The sequence below is a fragment of the Salmo trutta genome, chromosome 28 (genome assembly GCF_901001165.1).
Source record: "Salmo trutta chromosome 28, fSalTru1.1, whole genome shotgun sequence".
NCBI lineage: Eukaryota > Metazoa > Chordata > Actinopteri > Salmoniformes > Salmonidae > Salmo > Salmo trutta.
Genome location: NC_042984.1, coordinates 39,988,078 through 40,003,272, shown reverse-complemented (window position 1 = coordinate 40,003,272; position 15,195 = coordinate 39,988,078). Strand labels below are relative to the sequence as shown.

Sequence of the window (15,195 nt, the reverse complement as noted above, 5' to 3'; positions counted from 1 at the left end):
AGAGCTGGATGACTGTGATGACAGGTGTGTGTGTGTGTGTGTGTGTGTGTGTGTGTGTGTGTGTGTGTGTGTGTGTGTGTGTGTGTGTGTGTGTGTGTGTGTGTGTGTGTGTGTGTGTGTGTGTGTGTGTGTGTGTGTAAAATAAAATCACATGCAGAATTTAAATATTTTTAAAAAATCATATATTTCTTATTCTGGTTTAGTTAATATAAATGGGAAGCCATTCTGTACGTTTGTATGTGCAATGTGTCCTGTCTTTCTCTCCCTCTCTCCCTCTCTCTCAGGTTGGTCTTCAGCCTCCCTGAGTATCAGTCCCGACAGATCTCAGTTCCTTGAATATAAGTCTGTCTCTCTGAGCTGTGAGGTTCAGGTGAGCTCTGCTAGATGGAGACTGAAGAGGTACACAGTGACTGGAGTCGACTGGGGGTTCAATCACGGTTCCAAATACGTCATCAAGACAGCCAAAACATCAGACAGTGGAGTGTACTGGTGTGAGTCTCGGTCTGGACAATGCAGCAACGCTGTCAACATCACAGTACATGGTATGTCCACCGACAATATTTACATTAGTGTTTATTGCCTTTGCAGTACATACATTACCGTATTATTTTAGGTCAAATAGCTCATCCAGTTTTTTATCAATCCATTCCTGGTACCCACAGGGTGTGCACATTTTTGTTCCAGCCCAGCACTAACCGAACTGATACAACCAATCTAGGGCTTGGTGCTTGCTTAATTAGTTAAATCGTTGTGTTTTGCAGGACTAGAGAAAAAAAAATTGCACACCCCAGGGGTTCCCCAGCAATGGATTGATAAACACTGACTAACCTTTCATTCGTACAGGTGGTGCTGTGATCCTGGAGAGCCCCGCCCTTCCTGTAACTGAAGGAGATTCTGTGACTCTGCGCTGCAGACATGAAGACAAGAAAACGAAGGACACGTCCTCAAACTTCACAGCTGATTTCTACAAAGATGGATCCCTCATCAGGACTGAGACGACAGGACAGATGACCATCCCTGCAGTATCCAAGTCAGATGAAGGACTCTACAAGTGTTCCAACTCTGAAGGAGAATCACCAGAGAGCTGGATGACTGTGACAGGTGTGTGTGTGTGTGTGTGTGTGTGTGTGTGTGTGTGTGTGTGTGTGTGTGTGTGTGTGTGTGTGTGTGTGTGTGCGCATAGAAGTATTTTTAAATTGTATAATTCTCTTTCTAGGCCCAGGGCCAGTGCGGTCCAAGTCTCTGTCCAGGCTGCTGTGTAGTCTACTGGTGGTGTCTCTTTACCTGCTGGTGACCATCGTACTGCTGGTGAAATGCCGTAGGCGCCGGGCTCAAGGTGAGGACCCTCAACCATGTTATGGTGTATACATTTACAATTTGTAACAGCCTTCAATTGTGACTGATGAGTGTTGACAACTGTTGCTTGCATTGAACCATGCTTTAAAGTGTTGATAACTAGCTCTGATTGAGTCATGTTGTAAAGTGTTGATAACTGTAGCTCTGATTGAACCATGTTGTAAAGTGTTGATAACTGTAGCTCTGATTGAACCATGTTGTAAAGTGTTGATAACTAGCTCTGATTGAACCATGTTGTAAAGTGTTGATAACTGTATCTCTGATTGAACCATGTTGTAAAGTGTTGAAAACTAGCTCTGATTGAACCATGTTGTAAAGTGTTGATAACTAGCTCTGATTGAACCATGTTGTAAAGTGTTGATAACTAGCTCTGATTGAACCATGTTGTAAAGTGTTGATAACTAGCTCTGATTGAGTCATGTTGTAAAGTGTTGATAACTGTAGCTCTGATTGAACCATGTTGTAAAGTGTTGATAACTAGTTCTGATTGAACCATGTTGTAAAGTGTTGATAACTAGCTCTGATTGAACCATGTTGTAAAGTGTTGATAACTAGCTCTGATTGAATCATGTTGTAAAGTGTTGATAACTAGCTCTGATTGAGTCATGTTGTAAAGTGTTGATAACTAGCTCTGATTGAACCATGTTGTAAAGTGTTGATAACTAGCTCTGATTGAACCATGTTGTAAAGTGTTGATAACTAGTTCTGATTGAACCATGTTGTAAAGTGTTGATAACTAGCTCTGATTGAACCATGTTGTAAAGTGTTGATAACTGTAGCTCTGATTGAACCATGTTGTAAAGTGTTGATAACTAGCTCTGATTGAACCATGTTGTAAAGTGTTGATAACTAGCTCTGATTGAGTCATGTTGTAAAGTGTTGATAACTAGCTCTGATTGAACCATGTTGTAAAGTGTTGATAACTAGCTCTGATTGAGTCATGTTGTAAAGTGTTGATAACTGTAGCTCTGATTGAGTCATGTTGTAAAGTGTTGATAACTAGCTCTGATTGAACCATGTTGTAAAGTGTTGATAACTAGCTCTGATTGAACCATGTTGTAAAGTGTTGATAACTAGCTCTGATTGAACCATGTTGTAAAGTGTTGATAACTGTAGCTCTGATTGAACCATGTTGTAAAGTGTTGATAACTAGCTCTGATTGAACCATGTTGTAAAGTGTTGATAACTAGCTCTGATTGAACCATGTTGTAAAGTGTTGATAACTAGCTCTGATTGAGTCATGTTGTAAAGTGTTGATAACTGTAGCTCTGATTGAGTCATGTTGTAAAGTGTTGATAACTAGCTCTGATTGAACCATGTTGTAAAGTGTTGATAACTGTAGCTCTGATTGAACCATGTTGTAAAGTGTTGATAACTAGCTCTGATTGAGTCATGTTGTAAAGTGTTGATAACTAGCTCTGATTGAACCATGTTGTAAAGTGTTGATAACTAGCTCTGATTGAACCATGTTGTAAAGTGTTGATAACTGTAGCTCTGATTGAACCATGTTGTAAAGTGTTGATAACTAGCTCTGATTGAACCATGTTGTAAAGTGTTGATAACTAGCTCTGATTGAACCATGTTGTAAAGTGTTGATAACTGTAGCTCTGATTGAACCATGTTGTAAAGTGTTGATAACTAGCTCTGATTGAACCATGTTGTAAAGTGTTGATAACTGTAGCTCTGATTGAACCATGTTGTAAAGTTTTGATAACTATGTTTAGGGGAAATCAGGGTACCCAGGAAGACACGCCAAGACCAACCAGGTGACAGTCTCTACCTTTCAACAATAAAAATGATTTAGCACAGGTGTTCTAAACCGAATGTGGAACTGGTTTAATGTGGCTGAGGTCAACACCACTCAGGTGAGTTTCTCTATCCTACACCATTACTGAACATAGGTAACACTGAATGCAGGTTAGTCCAATCAGCCACTCTTTCAACTCCTGCTATTTATGCCTTCAACGGCTTGGGACTGTGTGTGCTGCACAATAGCTGTTGCATACATACAGAGTTGACTATGCAATAAGCAATAAGGCCCGAGGAGGTGTGGTACAGTATATGGCCAATATACCACGGCTAAGGGCTGTTCTGCCTTTAGCCGTAGCCTTATTACTATTATAAACTAGTTACCAACGTAATTACAGTAGTTCAAATAAATGTTTTGTCATACCCGTGGTATACCGTCTGATATACCACAGCTGTCAGCCAATCAGCATTCAGGGCTCGAACCAACAAGTTTAGAATTGTTATTAATGTACTGTATATGAAAGTATACACAGTGTTTGAGGAAATATGATTTGAGTATTTTATGAAATATAATGTCACAGACATGTCCCCTTCTGTTGAGCAGGTCAGCATGTTGAAGAGTGAGCTCACCGGATCACCATAACAACCATCAGAATGGAACGCACGGACTTCTAATCTGGAACTGTGAAACATTGTTATTTCTTAGCTTTTAGCTTTGCATGCTGGTACAATAGTGCCATGTTATAAAATGTGATTTAATAACTATATATTTTTTTTTTGTTTACTCTATCTTTATGACATGTATGCAAAATCATTTCTATGTTTTAATAAATGTTTTATGGGGAATTAGTAGATTTTGTGTTATCTAGATTTTTATCTGGATTCATCTATATCATTTTCTTGGTGTACTTAGTGTTAATTCAGGTGCTGATGATATTATAATCAATCAATTGTAAATGTCCTAATTTTTCAACGCTATACACACAAGATGGATGACCTATCCTTGTTTAGAGGTTATTGTTACTAAACACAGATTTAGTGTACAGTACTTTGATGTAGACATATTATTAACGTTCCGGTACTTATACAATGTTTATTTCAATCTGTCTAGAGTAGAAAACAAAAACAAGTGAAGATATCTTTGTTGTTGTTAAGCAATAACTAATGATGCATTTCTTCAGCAAACCCATGTTTTGTACATTTTCTTTCATTTTGGTTACATATGGCATACAAATGTAATGCACCTGGGGAATCCGAATGTCTTTTGAACATCCTGCTAGGTTCATCCTCTCTGAGCATGAGTTATAGGGAAGAGGTGAATGCAGTTTTTCTCCCTCCATCACTCTCTCTCTCCAGCCACCACTCTTGCCCATGGCATGTAATGGTGCCTCTCTGTGAAAGTGCAAACACCAACAGTACATGATTCACACTACAGGGACAAAGGTAACAGAACGCAGCCTACCAGTGACTGTCACGCCCTGACCTGAGAGAGACGTTTTATTTCTCTATTTTGTTAGGTCAGGGTGTGGGGTGGGTATTCTATGTGTTGTATTTCTTTGTTTTGGCCTAGTATGGTTTCCAATCAGTGGCAGCTGTCTATCGTTGTCTCTGATTGGGAATCATACTTCGGCAGCCCTTTTTCCCTCCTTCAGTGTGTGATCTTATTTTTGTACAGCTCAGTTTAGCCTGCAGAACGTGACGTTCGTTTTCTGTTTATTGTTTTGATTTAGTGTTCTGAGTTAAAATAAATGTATCATGAGCACTCACCACGCTGCACCTTGGTCTCCTCATTACGACGATCGTCACAGTGACTGACGATGAGGCAGGAGTTATTACATGGAGTATAGCTCCTTCTGCTGGAGAAAAGTTAGACTTGAAAGTAAACTTTTTATTTAACTAGGCAAGTCAAGTTCTTCTTTTGAATCCCTATCGAAACTACAGTGTCTGTGGGGTCACGTTGCACTTCCTAAGGCTTCCATTGGCTGTCAACAGCCTTTAGAAATGTGTTTCATCCTTCTCCTGTTACTGGGCAGAAAATAGGAGCTCAGTCAATGAGTGGACTGCCTGAGGACAAAGGACTTGGTGATGTGCGAGCCCGCCAGCGCGCCCCTCCTTCTTTTTCCTCTGTAATGAATATGCTATTGTCCGGTTGGAATATTATCAACGTTTTATGTTAAAAAGACCCTAAGGATTGATTGTAAACAACGTTTGACATGTTTCTACGAACGGTAATGGAACTATTTCACTTTTCGTGTCTGGATTTATGCTCGCGCGTTATGCCTTTGGATAGTGATCTGAACGCATGAACAAAACGGAGGTATTTGGACATAAATATGGAGTATTTCGAACAAAAATAACATTTCTTGTGGAAGTAGGAGTCCTGGGAGTGCATTCTGACGAAGATCAGCAAAGGTAAGAGAATATTTATAATACTAATTCTGAGTTTAGTTGACCCCAGAACTTGGCGGGTATCTGTATAGCTTGCTCTGATGGCGAGCTATGTACTCAGAATATTGAAAAATGTGCTTTCTCCATAAAGCTATTTTAAAATCTGACACAGCGGTTGCATTAAGGAGAAGTTTATCTATAATTCTTTCAATAACTGTTGTAAGTTTTATCAACATTTATGATGAGTATTTTTGTAAATTGATGTGCACATTCACAGGAAGTTTTGGTGGGAATACATTTTCTGAACATCACGCGCCAATGTAAAACGGGGTTTTTGGATATAAATATGAACTTTATCGAGCAAAACATACATGTATTGTGTAACATGAAGTCCTATGAGTGCCATCTGATGAAGATCATCAAAGGTTAGAGAATATTTTAGCTGTATTTTAGTTTTTTGTGACGCATGTCCTTGCTTGGAAAACGGCTGTGTGGTTTTTCTTGTGAAGTTTATGTCCTAACATAATCTAATTTTATGCTTTCGCCGTGAAGCCTTTTTGAAATCGGACAATGTGGTTAGATTAACGAGAAGTTTATCTTTAAAATGGTGTAAAATAGTTGATTGTTTGAGAAAATGAAATTATGAGATTTTTGCTGTTTTGTATTTCGCGCCATGCTATTTCACTGGCTGTTGAATAGTGTGTCCCGCAGGTGGGATGGTTACGTCCCACCTAGCCCATAGAAGTTAACCACTTATGGCACCAGTACGCAACGCGGTTTTCGTTGTCTACCGTGGCCGTGCGAGAAAAAAAATCATCCTAGCTATGGTGGGATAAAGTTAGAGTGGCCTGAGTGGGGCCCCGAAAAATTAATTCCAGAAAATAAAAGAACAGGGGGAGCAAGAATTTAGACAGAAAGAGATCAGCAATGGGACAGGAAAGACCACTGAACCATTTGACTCTTATGGATCTTCAGAGTGATGTACTCAGGACATTCAAGGACATCGTTGCAGATTTTGCTGCTCAGAAAACAAGGAGGAATTTCTTTGAAGGTAAGCCATTACACTTTCTGTAGTAATGCACTGCATAGGTCTAATGCTTGCCCGCTGGAGAGGCTTTGTCCAGCTGGTGGTGCTGAAATGGCAGAGGCCGCGCTCCTGTTTTCTTTGCGATTGCTCGTGAACAGATGCAGTAACTGTCCCGTTGTCCTGAATCAATAGTGTGAACTTGCTGTGTATGCGTTCATTCATTTATTTCGAGAAGACACGCTTATAATCCCGTGCCTTTATCACAGTCAACAACACACGTACATTTTATAGTAAGAATATAATGAATTACATTTACATAAGTATTCAGACCCTTTACTCAGTACTTTGTTGAAGCACCTTTAGCAGCGATTAAAGCCTTGAGTCAGCTTGAGTATGACGCTACAAGCTTGGCACACCTGTATTTCCTCCTTCCAGACTCACATTAAGCATCTCCAATCCAAAATGAAATCTAGAATCGGCATCCTATTTCGCAACAAAGCCTCCTTCACTCATGCTACCATACCCTCGTAAAACTGACTATCCTACCGATCCTTGACTTCGGCAATGTAATTTACAAAATAGCCCCCAACACTCTACTCAGCAAACTGGATTTAGTCTATCACAGTGCCATCCGTTTTATCACCAAAGCCCCATATGATACCCACCACTGCGACCTGTATGCTCTTGTTGGCTGGCCCTCACTACATATCCATCGCCAAATCCACTGACTCCAGGTCATCTATAAGTCTTCGCTAGGTAAAGCCCCGCCTTATCTCAGCTCACTGGTCACCATAGCAACACCCACCCGTAGCACCTTTGGCCGCATTTCCTTCCAGTTCTCTGCCTCCAATGACTGGAACGAATTGCAAAAATCTCTGAAGCTGGAGTCTTATATCTCCCTCTCTAACTTTAAGCATCAGCTGTCTGAGCAGCTTACCGATCACTGTATCTGTACACAGCCAATCTGTACATTTCACACCCGACTACCTCATCCCCATATTATTACTTACCCTCCTGCTCTTTTGTACCCCAGTATCTCTACTTGCACATCGTCATCTGCACATCTATCACTCCAGTATTAATGCTAAATTGTAATTATTTTCGCCTCTAGGGCCTATTTATTGCCTGCCTCCCTACTCTTCTTCATTTGCATACACTGTACATTTTTCTTTCTTTTGTGTTATTGACTGTACATTTGTTTGTGTAACTCTGTGTTGTTGTTTTTGTCGCACTCCTTTGCTTTATCTTGGCCAGGTAGCAGTTGTAAATGAGAACTTGTTCTCAACTGGCCTACCTGGTTGAATAAAGGTGAAATAAAAAAATAAAAAAAACATTTGGGGAGTTTCTCCTTTTCTTCTCTGCAGATCCTCTCAAGCTCTGTCAGGTTGGATGGGGAGCGTTGCTGCACAGCTATTTTCAGGTCTTTCTTGAGATGTTCGATCGGGTTCATGTCCGGGCTCTGGCTAGGCCACTCAAGGACATTCAGAGACTTGTCCCCTAAGCTACTCCTGAGTTGTCTTGGCTGTGTGCTTCGGGTCGTTGTCCTGTTGGAAGGTAAACTTTCGCCCCAGTCTGAGGTCCTGAGCGCTCTGGAGCAAGTTTTTATCAAGGATCTCTGTACTTTGCTCAGTTCATCTTTCCCTCGATCCTTCCAGTCCCTGGAAAACATCCCCACGGCCTGATGCTGCCACCATCAGACCAGAGAATCATGTTTCTCATGGTCTTTAGGTGCCTTTTGGCAAACTCCAAGCGGGCTGGCATGTGCGTTTTACTGAGGAGTGTCTTCCGTCTGGCCTATCTACCATAAAGGCCTGATTGGTGGAGGGCTGCAGAGATTGCAGAGATGGTTGTCCTTCTGGAAGGTTCTCCCAACTCCACAGAGGAACTCTAGAGCTCTTTCAGAGTGACCATCAGGTTCTTGGTCACCTCCCTGACCAAGGCCCTTCTCTCACAATTGCACAGTTTGGCCAGGCGGGCAGCCAGGTCTAGCAGTCATCAAGGCAAATGGTGGCTACTTTGAATAAACTTTTTTGGTTACTACATGATTCCATTTGTGATATTTCATAGTTTGGATGTCTTCTATATAAAATATAAAATAGTAAAAATAAAGAAAAACCCTAGAATGAGTAGGTGTGTTCAAACTTTGACTGGTACTGCAGATCCATGATAATTCAATAATCAATATCGTGTTGAACCTTTAACCAATAGCCTAACAAATGAACAACTCTTACAAATAAAGTACAAAGACAACTTTTGATTTTCTTTAAGACATCCTCTATATCCAATTTCAGCCAGACCACCCAGCCAACCCGAGCCGCCTACACGCCCGACCCCCACCAGTCTAGTCAATAACTCAACTCTCTCCCCAACACAACTGCCTTACCATATTTTTCTATGTCCCAAGGGAAAGGTTTGGAAAAGAAATGTTGAATGAAAACACACATACACATTAACACAAACAGTACACCCTGCATATAATTCATATCATAGGCCTAATAGTATGGTATAACTCTTTATACTTCCACACAATATAGCTGGGTCACCCCATCCTGCCCCTAGGGGTCCACGGCTCTGTAGCGCCCCAACCCAACACACCCCACTCAGCTTTAGAATCTTAGTGAAACATTCATAATTGGTTTCAGGTTTGTTAGGCCAAGGCCAAAGTGATAACAGGGGCTCCCGAGTGTCGCAGCGGTCTAAGTGCTTGAGGCGTCACTACAGCCACCCTGGTTCGATTCCAGGCTGTATCACAACCAGCCGTGATTGTGAGTCCCATAGGGCGGCGCACAATTGGCCAAGGGTCGTCCGGTTTGGCCGGGGTAGGCTGTCATTGTAAATAAGATTTTGTTCTTAACTGACTTGCCTAGTTAAATAAAGGTAAAATAAAAAATAAATAAACAGTACAGCAGACCCCCAGGTTCAGGACTGAGCAGCCCAGCAGCTAGGGATTGACTAAATCTCCCCTGACGTGGGCATGTTTTCAATACAGACTACAGACTTGACATTTCTTCCATACATTGTGGGAGGATAACCAACCTTCCAATTAATGGCAATGCATTTCTTAGCTACTATAAATACTATCAATCAAGCAATCAGTCAATCAAATGTATTTATAAAGCCCTTCTTACATCAGCCAATGTCACAAAGTGCTATACAGAAACCCAGCCTAAAACCCCAAATAGCAAGCAATGCAGATGTAGAAGCACAGTGGCTAGGAAAAACACCCTACAAAGGCAGGAACCTAGAAAGAAACCAGGCTCTCTGAGGGGTGGCCAGTCTCTTCTGGCTGTGCCGGGTGGAGATTATAACAGTACATGGCCAAGATGTTCAAACGTTCACAGATGACCAGCAAGGTCAAATAATAATAATCACAGTGGTTGTAGAGGGTGTAACAGGTCAGCTTTTCATAGCCGATCATTCAGAGTTAGAGACAGCAGAACAGTTGAAACTGGAGCAGCAGCACGACCAGGTGGACTGGGGACAGCATGGAGTCATCAGGCCAGGTAGTCCTGAGCCATGGGACCTAGGGCTCAGGTCCTCCAAGAGGAGAAAGAGAGAAAGAGAGAATTAGAGAGAGCATACTTAAAATTCACACAGGACACCAGATAAGACAGGAGAAATACTCCAGATATAACAGATTGACCCTAGCCCTCCGACACAAACTATTGCAGCATAACTACTGGAGGCTGAGACAGGAGGAGTCGGGAGACACTGTGGCCCCGTCCGACGATACCCCCAGACAGGGCCAACCAGGCAGGATATAACCCCACCCACTTTGCCAAAGCACAGCCGCCACACCACTAGAGGGATGTCTTCAATCACCAACTTACTACCCTGAGACAAGGCCGAGTATACACCACGAAGATCTCCCCCACGGCATGAACCTGAGGGGGGCGCCAACCCAGACAGGAAGATCACATCAGTGACTCAACCCACTCAAGTGACGCACCCCTCAAGTGAGCACCAGTAAGCCAGTGACTCAGCCCCTGTAATAGGGTTAGAGGCAGAGAATCCCAGTGGAGAGAGGGGAACCAGACAGGCAGAGACAGCAAAGGCGGTTCGTCGCTCCAGTACCTTTCCGTTCACCTTCACACGCCTGGGCCAGACAACACTCAAATCGTAGGACCTACTGAAGAGATGAGTCTTCAATAAAGACTTAAAGGTCGAGACTGAGTCTGCTTCTCTCACATGGATAGGCAGACCATTCCATAAAAATGGAGCTCTTTAGGAGAAAGCCCTGCCTCCAGCCTTTTCGCTTAGAAATTCTTGGGACAATTAGGAGGCCTGCGTCTTGTGACCGTAGCAGACGTGTAGGTATGTATGGCAGGACCAAATCGGAAAGATAGGTAGGAGAAAGCCCATGTAATGCTTTGTAGGTCAGCAGTAAAACCTTGAAATCAGCCCTAAACTTAACAGGAAGCCAGTGTAGAGAGGCTACCACTGGAGTAATAATATCAACTTTTTTGGTTCTAGTCAAGATTCTAGCAGCCGTGTTTAGCACTAACTGAAGTTTATTTAGTGCTTTATCCGGGTAGCCGGAAAGTAGAGCATGTGATCGCTGGATGATTGCTGGATGATTATTTAAGTCTAATACTGCGGGTAATGGAGTCGCCAATGGCTAGGGTTTTCAATTTGACAGAGCTAATGGTGGGAGGCTTCGGTGTCTCAGACCCCGTAACGTGTGGAGGAGAGACCAGAGAAGGCTCGGCCTCTGAGTCCGACATGTTGCTTAATGGGGAGAACCGGTTGAAAGTTGAATGAGCAACACCGGTTGAGCATTCCTACAGCATTTCCTTCCAGAAGCCATGAGAAAATTGTCCGGCTGCGGGGACTGTGCAAGAGGATTTATACTACTATCTGTACTTATTGGTGGCACAGCCGCTGTTTCATCCTTTCCTACACTTAAATTACCTTTCCCTAACGATTGCGTCTGAAGCTGGGCTTGCAGCACGTCTATCCTCACCATAAAGCAATCATTTTCCTGTATATTATGAGTACAGCAACTGCAATTACAAGGCATAATGTTAATGTTACTACTTAGCTTCGGCTAGGTGGACGTCCTGTAGAACCATGTCCAGATAAAGCGGCCTGGGTGAAAAAGTTGAATGAAAAAAGTAGAGCAAGGGAAAAAATATAAATATAAAACAGTAAATAAAAAGTAAAAACCTAAGTTAGCAGGTAGCAAAGTAACGTTAGCAACAAACCGCACAGCAGCACGTAAACAAGTCTACAAGTTGTGACCAGAAATGACGTACTAGATTACACAGTTTCTTCTGATAACAGTCTCCAGTATCAACATTTCCAAGAAAACAAAAACAGGGAGACGGCAGAATCTGTAGACATGCTGAGATAAAAGAACATACTCTTTGACAGAATTCAGCCAGCCTTCACAATATCACAAAAAAATAGCATCTGGCTTGTCCAGTGTTTGCTGAACAGAGAGAATAAAGTGTTGTATCTGCAAAAATTCACCTCACCTCTGTCACAGACTGATCTTCCCTGGCTGCCAGACTCTGCTAAGACCCCTGTCACCATCTGATCCTCCTAAAATGAGGAATGACAAAGAATTACCTTGGTGTACATGTATACATGATATTATCCAAGAATAGAATCAACGGTTCAATAATTAAAATGACCATTATTCCCAGATCCCAGACTGTAGTTTTAAGGTTAAGCTGCTGTCCTGTAGCTACTGTAGGTCAACTCAAGATGAAACTTTATATAATTCACTGAATATACAGCAAAATTCACCTGAGCACCTTAAACTTGTTTTCCTTTGTTGTCTGACTCTGCTGGGACACCTTTCATCATCTGATCCTGCTAAAGCATGATGAGCACTAAAGGGCTGCATTCCTGCGGGATGCCTGCGGGTCCCGACAGAGACCATTATAGACTGGTATGTCATCCATCACAATGACTGTGCCCTTGTGTCCTCTCAGGAGCTTGCTGATCTCCCTCTGAAAGATCTCTGGCGCACTGGTTACTCCAAAAGGAAGGCGCTTGAAGCAGAATCTCCCCACAAGAGTGATGAAAGTCGTCAGTTTTCTGCAGCTGGGTTCAAGCGGTATCTGCCAAAAACCGCTAGACGCATTGAGTGTGGAGAAGATTCTCGCCCCCGGATAGCTTTGGTGCTATATCCTCCAAGGTGGGTAAGATGAATCTCTCCGGTTTCACTGCTTCGTTGAGTCGTTTTAAGTCTACGCATGTTCTCACTTTGCTATTTTTCTTCATCACCAGCACTATGGGAGCACACCAGTCTGTAGGCTCAGTTACTCCCTCGATGATGCCACTTCTTTCCATTCTGTCCAATTCTTCCTCCGCTTTAGGAAGGCGTGGAAAAGGGATTATGTGTGGCGAAGTCAGAGAATAGGGGACTGCCTCATCAAAGCTCAATCTTTGACCGGGTTCACAGTTCAGTAGCCCCATCTCTCCAAACACATCTGTGCTGATCTCATCTGCTCTGAGAACCGAATCCATCTTGCATGCAAAGGTTCTGCTAAGTAGGTCATTAGCATATGGTCCTCGAATCACAAAGATCCAGAATTTGTACTTTTCTCCTTTTCTTTCACTCATGGCTAGGAATTTCCCCATACAATCAATCCTGCCATCTGGGCTGCGAACTTCAGTTTCAAATGTTAACCAGCAGGGGGTGTGTGGCAAGCTCTGGTAAGTGCTCTGAGACATCACTGTAATATCAGCATCAGTGTCAATCTTGAATGTTACATGTGTGCCATTTACTGGGAGCTCAACATGCCACTGATCTTCAGAATCAGACTGCTACTGATCCTAAAAAGAATGTCCCTTGCATTTCCTCTTCATCCTCAGCTGTAACTTCTTCGACCATTTTTGCTTTGTATGCATCTCAAAAAGCCCCATTTTGCTACACACTTCCTGCATCTTTTGTTGCGTGCTGGACAATTTCCACTGTCATGATGGCTGCGGTTACAATGTGAGCAATGTCCCTGTTTTGACTGACTGTTTCTTTGCTTAAACTGTTTGTTTTGGGCACCTGCAGTCTGCTTAGAATGTTTGTTGTAAGGCTGTGGTTTGCGTCTCACCTCCTCAACGTAGTTCTCAGCTCCCGCGTGCATGTCTGCATGCTGCTTCTTTATCTGCTGACTGGTACGTGATTTGTATTGCCTTCTCAAGTGTCAAGTCTGGCTTGAGCTGTAGCTTTTGTGAAACATCAGTCTGCTTAGAATATTGCCTATAGAGCGCAAATAACGCCAATCACAATCCTGTCCCTCATTTGTTCATCCTTTGTAGTTCCAAACTCGCAGTGTTCAGCTAGCTCGTACAGATTCCTCACAAAATATTCCACTGTCTCTCCCCCTTTTTGAATCCGTTAGTGGAAACATGCTTGTTCGTGAATCACGTTGTACAAAATGTTCATTCAGTTTTTCGATCACATCATAGTCGATGTCAACTCATCATAGTCATCATAGTCGACTCATCATTAAAGTAATCAAAGGAGAAAGCATTGTAGAAAATCTGCCTCTTTCCCCATTGCATAAAGTAGTGAATTCACCTGCACCACAACGGTCTCCTTAATCAGTTTCGATGCCAAATATTGTCCCCAGATCGGCCATGCAGACGGCTGCGAGAAATCGAACAGCTCTGGTGGATCACACTAATTTCCGGCGTGAGTCCTTTAATTGTGACACCATGTCATGATGGAGACCAGGCAGTGAATTATCCGGTTTAGTTATATTTAATAACTCTTAAATCAGACAATTAACATCAAATCAAATTATATTGGTCACATACACATGGTTAGCAGATGTTAGTGTGAGTGTAGTGAAATGCTTATGCTTCTAGATCCGACAGTGCAGCAGTATCTAACAGGTAATATCTAACAAATTCCACAACAAAACCTAATACACATAATCTAGTAAAGGAATGGGACAAGAATATATAAGTATAAAATATATGAATGAGCAGTGACAGAGCGGCTAAGATGCAATAGATAGTAAAGAATATATAGTGAAGTATACAGTATATATACTGCTCAAAAAAATGAAGGGAACACTTAAACAACACATTCTAGATCTGAATGAAAAAAATAATCTTATTAAATACTTTTTTCTTTACATAGTTGAATGTGCTGACAACAAAATCACACAAAAATAATCAATGGAAATCCAATTTATCAACCCATGGAGGTCTGGATTTGGAGTCACACTCAAAATTAAAGTGGAAAACCACACTACAGGCTGATCCAACTTTGATGTAATGTCCTTAAAACAAGTCAAAATGAGGCTCAGTAGTGTGTGTGGCCTCCACGTGCCTGTATGACCTCCCTACAACGCCTGGGCATGCTCCTGATGAGGTGGCGGATGGTCTCCTGAGGGATCTCCTCCCAGACCTGGACTAAAGCATTCGCCAACTCCTGGACAGTCTGTGGTGCAACGTGGCGTTGGTGGATGGAGCGAGACATGATGTCCCAGATGTGCTCAATTGGATTCAGGTCTGGGGAACGGGCGGGCCAGTCCATAGCATCAATGCCTTCCTCTTGCAGGAACTGCTGACACACGCCAGCCACATGAGGTCTAGCATTGTCTTGCATTAGGAGGAACCCAGGGCCAACCGCACCAGCATATGGTCTCACAAGGGGTCTGAGGATCTCATCTCGGCACCTAATGGCAGTCAGGCTACCTCTGGCGAGCACATGGAGG

The 15,195-nt window shown here is 42.5% G+C and overlaps 1 protein-coding gene across 2 annotated transcripts in view; it reads left to right on the top strand.

Annotated features, from left to right (window-relative positions):
- The window catches only part of LOC115166222 (low affinity immunoglobulin gamma Fc region receptor II-a-like), an 11,492-nt gene extending 7,300 nt beyond the window's left edge, over positions 1–4,192 (top strand). The window contains exons 4-9 of one of the 2 annotated variants that reach the window (XM_029720041.1): positions 1–24; positions 285–542; positions 844–1,101; positions 1,217–1,336; positions 3,081–3,122; positions 3,710–4,192. The exon at positions 1–24 is cut by the window's left edge and continues 222 nt beyond it. In XM_029720041.1, coding sequence (XP_029575901.1) covers positions 1–24; positions 285–542; positions 844–1,101; positions 1,217–1,336; positions 3,081–3,122; positions 3,710–3,729 — 722 coding nt within the window. In that variant the 3' untranslated portion in view covers positions 3,730–4,192. Of the gene's footprint in view, positions 25–284; positions 543–843; positions 1,102–1,216; positions 1,337–3,080; positions 3,214–3,709 lie in introns of those variants that run through there. The other variant, XM_029720040.1, reaches the window with a different exon arrangement.
- Positions 4,193–15,195: the final 11,003 nt, after the last annotated feature.